The sequence below is a fragment of the Macaca mulatta genome, chromosome 11 (genome assembly GCF_049350105.2).
Source record: "Macaca mulatta isolate MMU2019108-1 chromosome 11, T2T-MMU8v2.0, whole genome shotgun sequence".
In the NCBI taxonomy this organism is placed as follows: domain Eukaryota; kingdom Metazoa; phylum Chordata; class Mammalia; order Primates; family Cercopithecidae; genus Macaca; species Macaca mulatta.
In genome coordinates this window covers 1,928,788-1,942,033 of record NC_133416.1, presented here as the reverse complement: position 1 = coordinate 1,942,033, position 13,246 = coordinate 1,928,788, and the positions used below count along the sequence as shown (strand labels likewise).

Here is a 13,246-nt window from a genome sequence, read left to right as displayed (position 1 = left end):
CCAGGAAGCTACACACACCAGCCACCGTCTTCCTCACCAGGAAGCTACACACACCAGCCACCGTCCTCCTCACCAGGAAGCTACACACACCAGCCACCGTCCTCCTCACCAGGAAGCTACACACACCAGCCACCGTCCTCCTCACCAGGAAGCTACACACACCAGCCACCGTCCTCCTCACCAGGAAGCTACACACACCAGCCACACCGTCCTCCTCACCAGGAAGCTACACACACCAGCCACCGTCCTCCTCACCAGGAAGCTACACACACCAGCCACACCGTCCTCCTCACCAGGAAGCTACACACACCAGCCACCGTCTTCCTCACCAGGAAGCTACACACACCAGCCACCGTCCTCCTCACCAGGAAGCTACACACACCAGCCACAGTCTTCCTCACCAGGAAGCTACACACACCAGCCACACCGTCCTCCTCACCAGGAAGCTACACACACCAGCCACACCGTCCTCCTCACCAGGAAGCTACACACACCAGCCACCGTCTTCCTCACCAGGAAGCTACACACACCAGCCACATCGTCTTCCTCACCAGGAAGCTACACACACCAGCCACATCGTCTTCCTCACCAGGAAGCTACACACACCAGCCACCGTCTTCCTCACCAGGAAGCTACACACACCAGCCACCGTCTTCCTCACCAGGAAGCTACACACACCAGCCACCGTCCTCCTCACCAGGAAGCTACACACACCAGCCACCGTCTTCCTCACCAGGAAGCTACACACACCAGCCACCATCTTCCTCACCAGGAAGCTACACACACCAGCCACATCGTCTTCCTCACCAGGAAGCTACACACACCAGCCACCGTCTTCCTCACCAGGAAGCTACACACACCAGCCACACCGTCCTCCTCACCAGGAAGCTACACACACCAGCCACATCGTCTTCCTCACCAGGAAGCTACACACACCAGCCACACCGTCCTCCTCACCAGGAAGCTACACACACCAGCCACCGTCTTCCTCACCAGGAAGCTACACACACCAGCCACACCGTCCTCCTCACCAGGAAGCTACACACACCAGCCACCGTCTTCCTCACCAGGAAGCTACACACACCAGCCACATCGTCTTCCTCACCAGGAAGCTACACACACCAGCCACACCGTCTTCCTCACCAGGAAGCTACACACACCAGCCACCGTCTTCCTCACCAGGAAGCTACACACACCAGCCACATCGTCTTCCTCACCAGGAAGCTACACACACCAGCCAACTATCTCACTGGCTCCCTGGAGCGCAAGTCTCTTCGTTTTCATCTTGTTTATATCCACAAGCATCACATATACCATCACACACACCTGGAAATGTGGCTAACTCCTATGCAACATCTGGCTGTCTTCTAGCATCACGTGCTACATGGCCTCCAACCTATATTTCTGTGTTGTTCTGACCAGGTACCGGGCCATCACCAGTGCCCTGTAGTACAGTAAATGGGCCATCTCAAATTGTATCTCTTATCCGAGTGCTCTTCTCCCAGATCTCCTGCAGCACCTACTCCACATGTAAGACCTTCTACATTCTGGCTGTGTTGTTCATCATCTTCACACAGTGCCCAACAAGAACATCCAGGCGCCATCATCACAGCACCACTCCCAGGTCATCACAGCTCACTCTGCTCCCTCAACCCCAACCTCCATGAGAGGCAAAGGTGCTTAACTGGCTGTCCTCCACTTGTTAAACACATGAAAATCAAGCATGCTGATAGTGTCCTAGAACAACAGGAAATTTACTTACCAACAAGGAAAGCCATAGAAACCCTGGGGATCATTTTAGGGGCTTTTAACATCTGCTGGCTGCCCCTCTTTATTGTGTCTCTGCCAGCCAAGACACCCAACCATACTGAACATTTTCATCTTACTGAGCTTTTTTTTTTTTTTTGATACAAAGTCTCGCTCTTGTCTCCCAGGCTGGAAAGCAATGGTACAATCTCAGCTCACTGCAACCGCTGCCTCCCGGGTTCAAGCGATTCTCCTGCCTCAGCCTCCCGAGTAGCTGGGACTACAGGCATCTGCCACTACTCCCAGCTATTTTTGTATTTTCAGTAGAGACGGGGTTTCACGTTGGCCAGGCTGGTCTCGAACTCCTGACCTCAGGTGATCCGCCCGCCTAGGTCTCCCAAAGTGCTGGGATTACAGGCGTGGGCCACCGCGCCTAGCCTTGCTGAGCTATTTTTAAACTCCGTCATTAATTCAGCGATGTACATTCTGTCTAATGAACAGTTTCACCAAGCATTTCAGAAAGCTGTCTTTTTTGCAGAAAGTCTCCTAGTCTTATTTGGTGGCTACTTGGTTATCTCTACCTGTTGTCTTCTGAGCCACCAGAAGTTGGGCAGCTGTGTGAAACGAAACAGGACTGAAATTTGTCAACTGTGTTAGGTAGAAACATGGCTCACAGGGCTACCTGTTAATATAATTCACATGGAAAAGTGCCTGGCACTGAGAAAGAACCTTGGCTCAGAGGACGGTTTCCCGGTGTACCTAAGATTTGTATAAACCTCTGAGGAAAGCAGAGGAGAATAATGACCTGAATTGAAACAGAATTTAAGAGTTCGAATGGAGGGGTCCGTTCCACTAACACTCTCCACTGGAATATAACAGGGATTTCTTGCATTGAGTCTTTCTTAGATCAAATCTGTCCTGTTTGTTCATGAGATACTCAACAGTGGGGGGCAAATGGGCGACGGTGTGGAGAGAGATCCTGAAGCCAGGGGCAGAGAAGACAAATAGAATTAAGTTGACTACTTTCTACCCTTCCTTCTTCCCCATTAAATTCATACCACCTTACTGTTCCGAAGGTAAAATCCCTGATCTCCCCCACTGAAGTATTTATAGGTTTTGGGTCCACCAAGATTTGAAAAGAATGGCAATCCAAATGTTTTGTTTTTGAGCTCTCTCAAAATCACTGTTACTATATTTTTCTTAACCCTAATACACTGCCAAATTGGAATTGATTTTTTAAATGCACTTTTTGTTTAGAATCGTTTTGGATTTGCAGAGAGGTGAGGATGGTACAGAGAAGGTGATACAGAGAGTTCCTGTGTACCCAGAGGCTGGATTCTCGTACTGTTAACATCTTACATTAGTATCAACACGGAAACACGGACACATTATTCTTAACAAGAGTCCATGCTTTATTCACATTTCCTTAGCTTTTGTCTGCTGTCACTTTTTTGTTCCAAGATACTGCCTAGGATATGTCATTACGTTTGGATGGCATGTTTCCTTGGGCTCTTCTTGGCTGTGGCAGTTTCTTGGACTTTCCTAGTTTTTGGAGGCCTGGCAGTTTTGAATAGCACTAGTTAGGTGTTTGGTGGAATGATTCTTCGCTAGGATTTGTCTACTGTTTTGTTCATAATTGGACTGGGGTTGTGCATTTTGGGGAAGAGAACCACAGAGGTGAAGTATCATTGACCATTTCAAGTGCACACACTGTCAAAATGACCTATCACTGTTAACAATGACCCAATGATTTTTTATATCCCATTCTCATTAGGAATCTTAAGATGTTGACTCATCAAATAAAAAGCCTGAAATATCACGATCCAAAAATAAGCAATATAAATAATAAATAAAATTGGTAATAACTGCTCAAAACACATTAGCTATTTTTATTTGATGAATTTATATGTAATGGTTTGAAGATAAAAGAGTTGTAAACAACTTTGAATTTATTCTTTCCCTACCAATAGGTTCTGCTTCTGGAAAACATTTTAGTTCCACTGTTCTATTTTTACTGCCATGGCTGTTAAGAGAAGCCTCTGACTGGGGGAGAGATGGTAGAGCGTTGCTGCTACCAGCTAATTCAGAAGTAAACTATGAGATGGATCGTTTCCACATATAAGTACACCTAAACTGCATCTGAGTTCCTTCAGTAGGAAAATGTCCTGTACTGTCTGAGGGAATGGCTTCAAAGATTCTGTTTAAAGATAACACACACAGTTATGAACATTTTATCCCATGCCAAAACGCTTTGTAATGTAAGCTGCAGGTGAGTGCACTGTAAACTCCCCTAAGATATTCAAAACACCCTTCCCCCCAAGCAAAATCTTGATTCAATTCTTCTCAGTCTTGGTGATGGCCAAGGGACTATAGTCCCAGAGATTAGTTCAAGTAATATTAAGTAGGTGAAATTTTTCTGTGTTTTATCTACCACCACCCATGTCATTCCCAATACCTCCCAAAGCAGGCAAATGAAAACTAAATAATAATAATATTCAATCTGAAGTCTTGTTCAAGTAATACACTTTATCTCCATGACTTTTTGCCTGTCAATATCTATGTATTTGTCTCTATACATCATATTGGCTGAGTTTCAGAAATAAACGATAACACAAAATGAAAAAAAGATGTCGGGCACGGTGGCTCATGCCTGTAATCCTAGCACTTTGGGAGGCTGAGGTGGGCAGATTCCTTCAGTCCAGGAGTTCGAGACCAGCCTGGCCAACATGGTGAAACTCCATCTCTACAAAAAATACAAAAAAACTAGCTGGGCATGGTGGCATGTGCCTGTAGTCCCAGCTACTCAGGAAGTGAGGTAGGAGGACTGCTTGAGCCCCAGACACAAGGGTTGCAGTGAGCCATAATTGCACCACTGCATTCCAGACTGGGCAACACAGTGAGATCCTGTCTCAAACAAATCAACCGATACATATGTATGTATGATACTGTATTAAAACAAACAAATCAACCGACATATACGTATGTATGATACTGTATTAAAACAAATCAACCGACATATACATATGTATGATACTGTATTAAAACAAACAAATCAACCAACATATATGTATGATACTGTATTAAAACAAATCAACCGACATATATGTATGTATGATACTGTATTAAAACAAACAAATCAACCAACATATACATATGTATGATACTATATTAAAACAAAAAAATCAACCGATATATATGTACGTATGATACTGTATTAAAACTAAGTTTCACCTGTAAGCACCACTCTTCTCTCCACGGTCCTACACAAAATTTCAAAAGTTTAAACAGTAAAAATACCGTGGCTGGAATAATAAACACTGTTTTGACCTTTGCTCGCTGGATGGAAGTGTGGAAAAAGTTGTTACTCCTGCCTAAAAATACATAAAACTGCATGTTTTACCAAGAAAAAAAGGATTACTTATTTTAAAGTTATTTTTATGTAATTTTTAAAAATACATAGATCCCTTGAGAAGTTTAAACTGTCTCTAAATCTACTGTATTCATTTTATTTTTTATGGATACTAAATTTAAAGCTATCTCTATTTTATCAGCCAACAATGGTGCTGGAAATACATCAAAATGTTGATTCTGACCACATTAATATAGTAACGTCAACAAAAACAGTACACAGAATGGGAAGGATCTAAGCACTGAAAAACAACAGGCATAAAGGTAATTGTCTACAAAGCAGTAGCACTAGGCCGAACTCGGTGCCTCATGCCTGTAATTCCTGCACTTTGGGAAGCTGAGGTGGGTGGATCATCTGAGGTCGGGAGTTCAAGACCAGCCTGACCAACATGGCAAAACCCTATCTCTACTAAAAATACAAAAATTAGCTGGGCGAGGTGGCAGGCGCCTGTAATCCCAGCTACTCAGGAGGCTGAGGCAGGAGAATCACTTGATCCCGGAGGTGGAGGTTGCAGGGAGCCAAGATCATGCCACTGCACTCTAGCCTGTGTGACAGAGTGAGACTCAGTCTCAAAAAATAAATTAATTAATTAAATAAAACAAAAAAAGAAGCACTAATAACATAAACCTATTTTGAAAATAGCTGTACTAACTATCTGGTAAGTTTTAAGACACACACAAGTGTGTAACATGATGAATTATTGGGGCTGTAGTGTACGAAGAGAGCACAATTACTGATCCTCTGCTCTGCTGCCTCCTGTGAAGGATGAAGAGGAAGGACAAAGAAAATATATTCAAGATTTGCACGGGGTGTGTGTGTGTGTGTGTGTGTGTGTGTGTGTGTGTGTCTCCTGCTGCCATGTAAGACGTGCCTTGCTTTCCCTTCACCTTCTGCCATGATTTAAGTTTCCCGAAGCCTCCCTAGTGACTCAGATATGGAAATGTGAGTCAATTAAACCTCTTTTCTTCATAAATTACTTAGTCTCAGGTACTATCTTTATAGCAGTGTGAAAATGGACTAATACGAAAACTTTTCTAAAAATGTTTACCTAGTGAAAAATAAGAAATGCGTTACTTGCAAACGACCTTTGAATTCTAACCAGTCTATCTTTTCTTGTAACGTTAATCATCTAAGGCTTTTTTAGTAGCTTGCTGTCATGTTCTCACGATCTGAAAGGCAAAATTTAATGACTGAAGACCCATGCAATCTTTCAACACTTTGGTTTTAAATGAAGTAATCCTTATAGAATGGGAGCGAAGAAAATGGGAGCTGAAAAATAAATGTTATAAAAGTAAAATACATGCCCCTAACACTTACGACCTAATAAAGTGATAATCCATCATGTCACCAACATTTTGGGTATAATCAGCCTACGGCGACAAACAGGCTGTGGGCACAGTGGTGAGTCAAGTCTTTGTACATCCAGATGCCTTCGGAAACCTGCACTGTATTAAACCAAATAATTAAATCACTCCCCTCCTCACAAACTTCACAACTGCAATAACCAGTGAAATTTTAAAAATTCATATTTTACTAATATCCTACACTTAAAGAAAAGTTTAATAGGAAACGGAACCCAAAAGGCTTACGCATTATGAATCATAGCAAAAATTACAAATAACTTCTAATCCACTAAAAGTTGTCTGGTTTTATTTCTTACCAACATGCTATTGTGCCTAATAAGAAGTAAATGCATGAGAAGCACAATTGGGGAAAAATACACAATGATCAAGTGAGATCATGAGAAGTGACAGCATGAGAAGTGAAAAATGTTTTGAAACTACTACGTCTATTACTTGAAAATATTACTATTTACAGATCAAAACGAACACAAACAAAATAAAACAAAAATCAGATGATCATCTCAATAGGCCCCAAAAAAACCAGCATCCCTTTATGATTAAAACCCTCAGCAAAACTGGCACACAAGGGACATACCTTAAGTCATCTATGACAAAGCCACAGCCAACACTATGCTGAACGGCGGAAAGTTGAAAGCATTTTCCCTGAGAACTGGAACAAGGTAAGGATGCCCACTTTCACCACTTCTATTCGACGAAGTACTAGAAGTCCTCGCCAGAGCAATGAAACGGAGAAAGAAATCAACTACGTCCAAATCGGAAAAGAGGAAGTCAAACTATCATTGTTCACTGATGATGAGGTCATATACCTAGAAAGGCCTAAAGACTCATCCAAAAGCTCCTAGATCTGATAAACGAATTCAGTAAAGTTTCAGGATACAAAATTAATGTACACAAATCAGCAGCACTACCAGACACCAATAGTGACCAAGCTGAGAATCAAATCAACAACTCAATCCCCTTTACAATAACTGCAAAAAACAGTAGAATACCTAAACAAGGAAATGAAAGACCTCTACAAGAAAAACTACAAAACTACCGAAAGAAATCACAGATGATACAAATAAATGGAAACACATCCCATGCTCATGGATGGGTAGAATCAATATTGTGAAAATGACCACACTGCCGAAAGCAATCTACACACTCAATGAAATTGCCATCAAAATACCATCATCATTCTTCACAGAACTAGAAAAAACATTCCTAAAATTCACATGGAACCAAAAAACAGCCTGCACAGCCAAGGCAAGACTAAGCAATAAGAACAAATGTGGAGGCACCACATTATCCAACTTCAAACTATACTACAAGGCTATAGTCGCCAAAACCAATTGTGGCACACAGACGAATGGAACAGAATAGAGAACACAGAAATGAAGCCAGGTACTTACAGTCAACTGATCTTCCACAAAGCAAACAAAAACATAAAGCAGGGAAAGGACACCCTATTGAACAAATGGTGCTGGGATAACTGGCAGGCCACATGTGAAAAATGAAACTGGACCCTCATCTCTCACCTTACACAAAAATCAACTCAAGATGGATCAAAGACTTAAATCTAAGACTTGAAACCATAAAAATTCTAGAAGATAACACTGGAAAAACTCTTCTAGACACTGGCTTAGGCAAAGACTTCATGAACAGCAAACCAAAAGCAAATGTAACAAAAAGATAAATAGATGGGACTTAATTAAACTAAAAAGTTTCTGCATGGCAAAAGAAATAATCATAAGAGTAAACAGACAACCTACAGAATGGGAGAAAACATTCACAAACTATGCATCTGATAAAGGACTAATATCCAGAATCTACGAGGAATTCAAATCATCTAGTGAAAAACAAATAAATCAAAGAGTGGGCTAAGGACATGAATAGACAATTCTCAAAAGAAGATATACAAATGGCCAACAAACATATTAAAGCTCAACAATGGCCAGGTGTGGTCGCTCACACCTGTAATCCCAGCACTCTGGGAGGCCGAGGAGGGCAGATCACCTGAGGTCAGGAGTTCAAGACCAGCCTGACCAACATGGTGAAACCCTGTCTCGACTAAAAATGCAAAAATTAGCAGGGTGTGGTGGCAGATACCTGTAATCCCAGCTACTCAGGAGGCTGAAGTAGGAGAATTGCTTGAACCCAGGAGACGGAGGTTGCAGTGAGCCAAGACTGCATCACCGCACTCCAGCCTGGGCAACAGAACGAGACTCCATCTCAAAAAAAAAAAGGCTCAACATCACTAATTACCACGGAAATGCAAATCAAAACCACAATGCAATATTTAAAAATCAAAAACTAATAGATAGTGGCATGGATGTGAGGGAACACTTTTACACTGCTGGTGGGAATGTAAACTAGTACAACCACTATGGAACACAGTATGGAGATTCCCTAAAGAACGAAAAGTAGATCTACCATTGATCCAGCAATCCCACTATTGGCATCGACCCAGAGGAAAAGAAGGCATTGTACAAAAAAGACACTTGCACAGGCATGTTTATAACACAATTCACAATTCCTAAAAATACAGAACCAGCCCAAATGCCCATCAATCAAAAAGTGGACAAAGAAAATGTGGTGTGTGTGTGTGTATATATGTATATATATATATACACCACAAAATTCTACTCAGCCATAAAAAGGAACGAAATAATGGCATTCACAACAATCTGGATGGAGCTGAAGACCATTATTCTAAGTGAAGTAACTCAGGAATGGAAAACCAAACATTGCATATTCTCACTTACAAGTGGGAACTAAGCTATGAGGATGCAAAGGCATAAGAAACATACAATGGACTGTGGGGAGTCAAGGGGATGTGGGAGTGGGTGAGGGATGAAAGACTACACATTGGGTATGGTGCCCACTGTTCAGGTGATGGGTGCACCAAAATCTCAGAAATCACCACTGAAGAACTTACCCATGTAACCAGATACCACCTGTTCTCCAAAAACTATTGAAACAAAAAATAACAATAAAAAAATGTTTAAGTTTTAACTCATTTTATTTAGATGTATACTTTCTTGATGTATCTATCAATTCTAACACAAAAGCAAGCACTGTACTTTAGTGGGAGAGAACTAACAGCATTCTCATGCAGATCAGGTATAATCTGAAGATGTCCACGACCATGCAGTGCGGTTTCATGTGCACTGGTACACATCCGCAGAAAAGAGAGGAAATGGGGACATACATTAAAATTGAACACTGGAAAATAAGCGTTGTTTAGAAATGGTATCACTACATATTTGGAAAAGCCAAAAGAATACACTAAAAAAAAAAAAAAAAATCCAAACCTTTAAGAGAATTCAGTATGATGACTAAGTACAAAACTGATATACAGAAATCACAAGGCTTCATGTGTACAAAAAAACAAGCAGTTAGAAGATATAATGAAAACTGTAACACTTTGTAACAAAAAGAAAACCTAGAAATAAGCTGAATAAATGTATAAAATCGATATGAAGGAAACATTAAAACATTTCTGAGAAACAAAAAATGAATTCACGGTAAGATACACCCTACTCTTGTCAATTCTCCATAAATTAGTAACTACACATTTTATGTAATCCCAATAAAAAACACAACAGAAAGAATTAAAGGCAGGAGATGATAAAAGCTGACTCTAAATTTCAAATAGAAAAACAGCCAAGAAAAAAAAAGCTAGGGCACTTCTGAAAAAGAAAAGTACCTTGGAAGGAATTAGCTATTAACATATATCACAAAAACACAAAAATGAAAGCAGTGTTAATGGATACATAGACAGATCAATATCACTAGAAAATAAGAAACATTCTAAAATATAACTTTTGTAATATGTCTCAAAATCCAGAAGTCTTAAAACATTCACTTTAAGGTGTCTGAACACACACACACACACACACACACACACACACACACACACACACACACAAAGTCAAAAGCCAAACAGAGCTAGGAGCAGTGGTCTTGGGAGGCCGAGATGGGAAGATGGCTTGGGGCCAGGAGTTTGAGACCAGCCTGGACGACATCTTTCTTTTAAAAAAAAAAAAAAAAGCGCAGGGGCTGGGTGCAGTGGCTCACACCTGTAATCCCAGTACTTTGGGAGGCCAAGGTGGGTGGCTCCCTTGAGGCCACGGAATTCAAAACCAGCCTGGCCAACATGGTGGTAAAACCCCGTCTCTTCTAAAAATACAAAAAAATAACCAGATGTGGTGGTGGGCGCCGGGAGTCCCAGCTACTTGGGAGGCTGAGGCAGGGGAATCACTTGAACCCAGGAGGCAGAGGTTGCACTGAGCCGAGATCGTGTCACTGCACTTCAGTCTGGGTGACAAAGTGAGACTCCGCCTCAATAAACAAGTCAAACAGGAAGAAATGTTTAGAACTCACATCAGACAAAAGAGCTAATGTTTAAACTGGGAAGCAATTTCTACAAACCAACTTTTAAAAAAGCAGAAAAGAACTCAAAATAAAAATGGGTAAAGCATATAATCAAATAACAGAAAATACAAAGGATTTTAAATATAAAAATATGTTCAACTTTTCTTATAATGAAAGAACTGCAACTACACTGACAGTGTTTTCTCACCTATCAGATTGCCAAAAAGTAAAAAAGTCTTTTAACACTCTCTGTAGACAACTATGCGGGAATATATCGCTTTCATCACTGATAGTAGAAATGAAACTTGGTACAATCTCTTTAAGGCTACTTGGCAAAATCCATCAAAATTATAAATGCATATCCTTTCACTCAGCAGTTCAAGGACTTTATCCTAGAAATATACTTGACTTGACATATGTATCAACTAAATATGTACAATGCTTTTTACTACAGAATCATTTTATGTAAAGGAAGAAATTTTTAGCAAAATAAATGTCCATCAGTAGAAATTTTGCTAATTATAGTACATCCATACAATGTTATTAGTAACAACAATGAAGAAACCCTTGGAAAGAATATCAAAACATATTAACTGAAAAAAGGAGAAAGAACAAGTGGCAAGGAACAGTAAGATCTGTACTGAAATACACAAACACACACATTTTTTGGCTCATATATGAACGACGTGTTTGTCTGGATGCCCCTGGTCTGAGCTTAAAATTGTCATCTTATTAAACACATAAATGAAGCTGTACCATCCCAAGTCCATGTACTAAACCAATTTAGTACAGTTGCAATAAAAGACAGAAGGGGAAAAAGAATGTCAGTTCAAACACTTTGGCAATTTACAAGGCACTTTTGAGAAACAGCATGAAAAGCACTACTGGAAGATACTAACCATGTTTAAATTTTTAAAAACTGAATATGCAATTTTCAGTTTTTTAAATTTTTAAAAACTTAATATGAAACAGCAATCTTAACAATCTACCTACTACTGCAGCAACAGTTCCAAATTACTAATCACAAAAACATAAATTGAAGAATGAGCAAGAAACTCTGACAGCATTTAGATATAACTTAGTGGTAGGAGTGAGGACGTATGAGGAATGGGCCACTGAACTCAGAAGACCTGCACCCTACCTTCTTCTGAAGAACGTTAACCTTCCGCTCCTTCACATCCAACATGTCCTTGAGGTCGTGGATCTCCCCAGCTTGTGTCCCCTTCTCTTCGGCCATATCCTGAATCTGCTTCGTCTTTTTATTCAACATGGTTTCCTTCTCTTCCAAACGCAACCGGAGAGCATCCACCTAAGAATGTAAGAGTTTTACAAGTGATGAATTAAAAAGAAAAGAATGTAATTCCTTTCAAATAGATATGTTATAAAGGTTATAAAGAGGTTGAGTTTTGTTACTCTATAAAAGTAAGTATCATCTACGTCTATGTTTCTCTGGATTCAGAGTCCAGCGTGCTCACCATTACACAACAGAACCTCTACGACTCTGTTTCTGAAACTTCATGTGCATCAGAATCATCTGGAGGCCTAAATCAAGTCCGTCGTTTCTGATTCAACAGCGTTGGGGTTCAAAATGAGTATTTCTAACAAGTTCCCAAATGAAGCTACACTGCTTTAGAAAATCTAAAACTAGGAAAAGGGAAAAAAAGCATCACCAAGCATAACACTGGCTATCTCAGATAATACAATCTAGCCACAGGCTATGAAGCGTTTATGAAAAACAACCCCATAATGCACTTAGATATCCATACGAAGCAAGAGCAGAGGCCTACTTTTAGATGGCAAGACTAACCAGCTAAAAAGTTTGGTGACTAGTACAAAAGCAAAGGCCTACTTTTAGACGGCAAGACTAACCAGCTGAAAAGTTTGGTAACTAGTACAAAAGCAAAGGTCTACTTTTAGATGGCAAGACTAACCAGCTAAAAAGTTTGGTAACTAGTTACCTTTATCCCTGAAGTTTAATGCCTTTCATTAGATATAACTTTAAAATATCAAGAAATCTAATGACATTTATTTTAAAATCCATTCACAGAAAATTTTATTAAGCTTTTAGCACCCCATACATATTCGCACACCAAATTTGCTTTTTGCTTTTCCACCCAAGGATTAATAACAAATAGTTAAACATTTGATTATAGGAAAAGAAGGAAGTGGATTTCTTTTATCTAAGATTCAGGGCTGTTCACCAGGAAAATAGTGAGTCATATTTTCAAGCCGAAAATTGTTAATAAGCTGTTTTACATTCTTTTTTCATTATTGTCATTTCAAACATATAATCCATACAAAAAACTATTAATGAACTATTTTATATTTTTTCATACTAACTCTTTGATAGTTAATGTATATTTCACCTTTA

The 13,246-nt window shown here is 40.2% G+C and overlaps 1 protein-coding gene across 4 annotated transcripts in view; it reads right to left on the bottom strand.

The window, feature by feature from the left end:
• ERC1 (ELKS/RAB6-interacting/CAST family member 1) overlaps positions 1-13,246 on the bottom strand; it is a 500,457-nt gene that overhangs the window by 384,913 nt on the left and 102,298 nt on the right. For all 4 annotated transcript variants that reach the window (XM_077953260.1, XM_077953262.1, XM_077953261.1 and 1 more), the window contains one exon: positions 12,017-12,184. In XM_077953260.1, the coding sequence (XP_077809386.1) occupies positions 12,017-12,184 (168 nt within the window). The remainder of the gene's footprint in view (positions 1-12,016; positions 12,185-13,246) is intronic.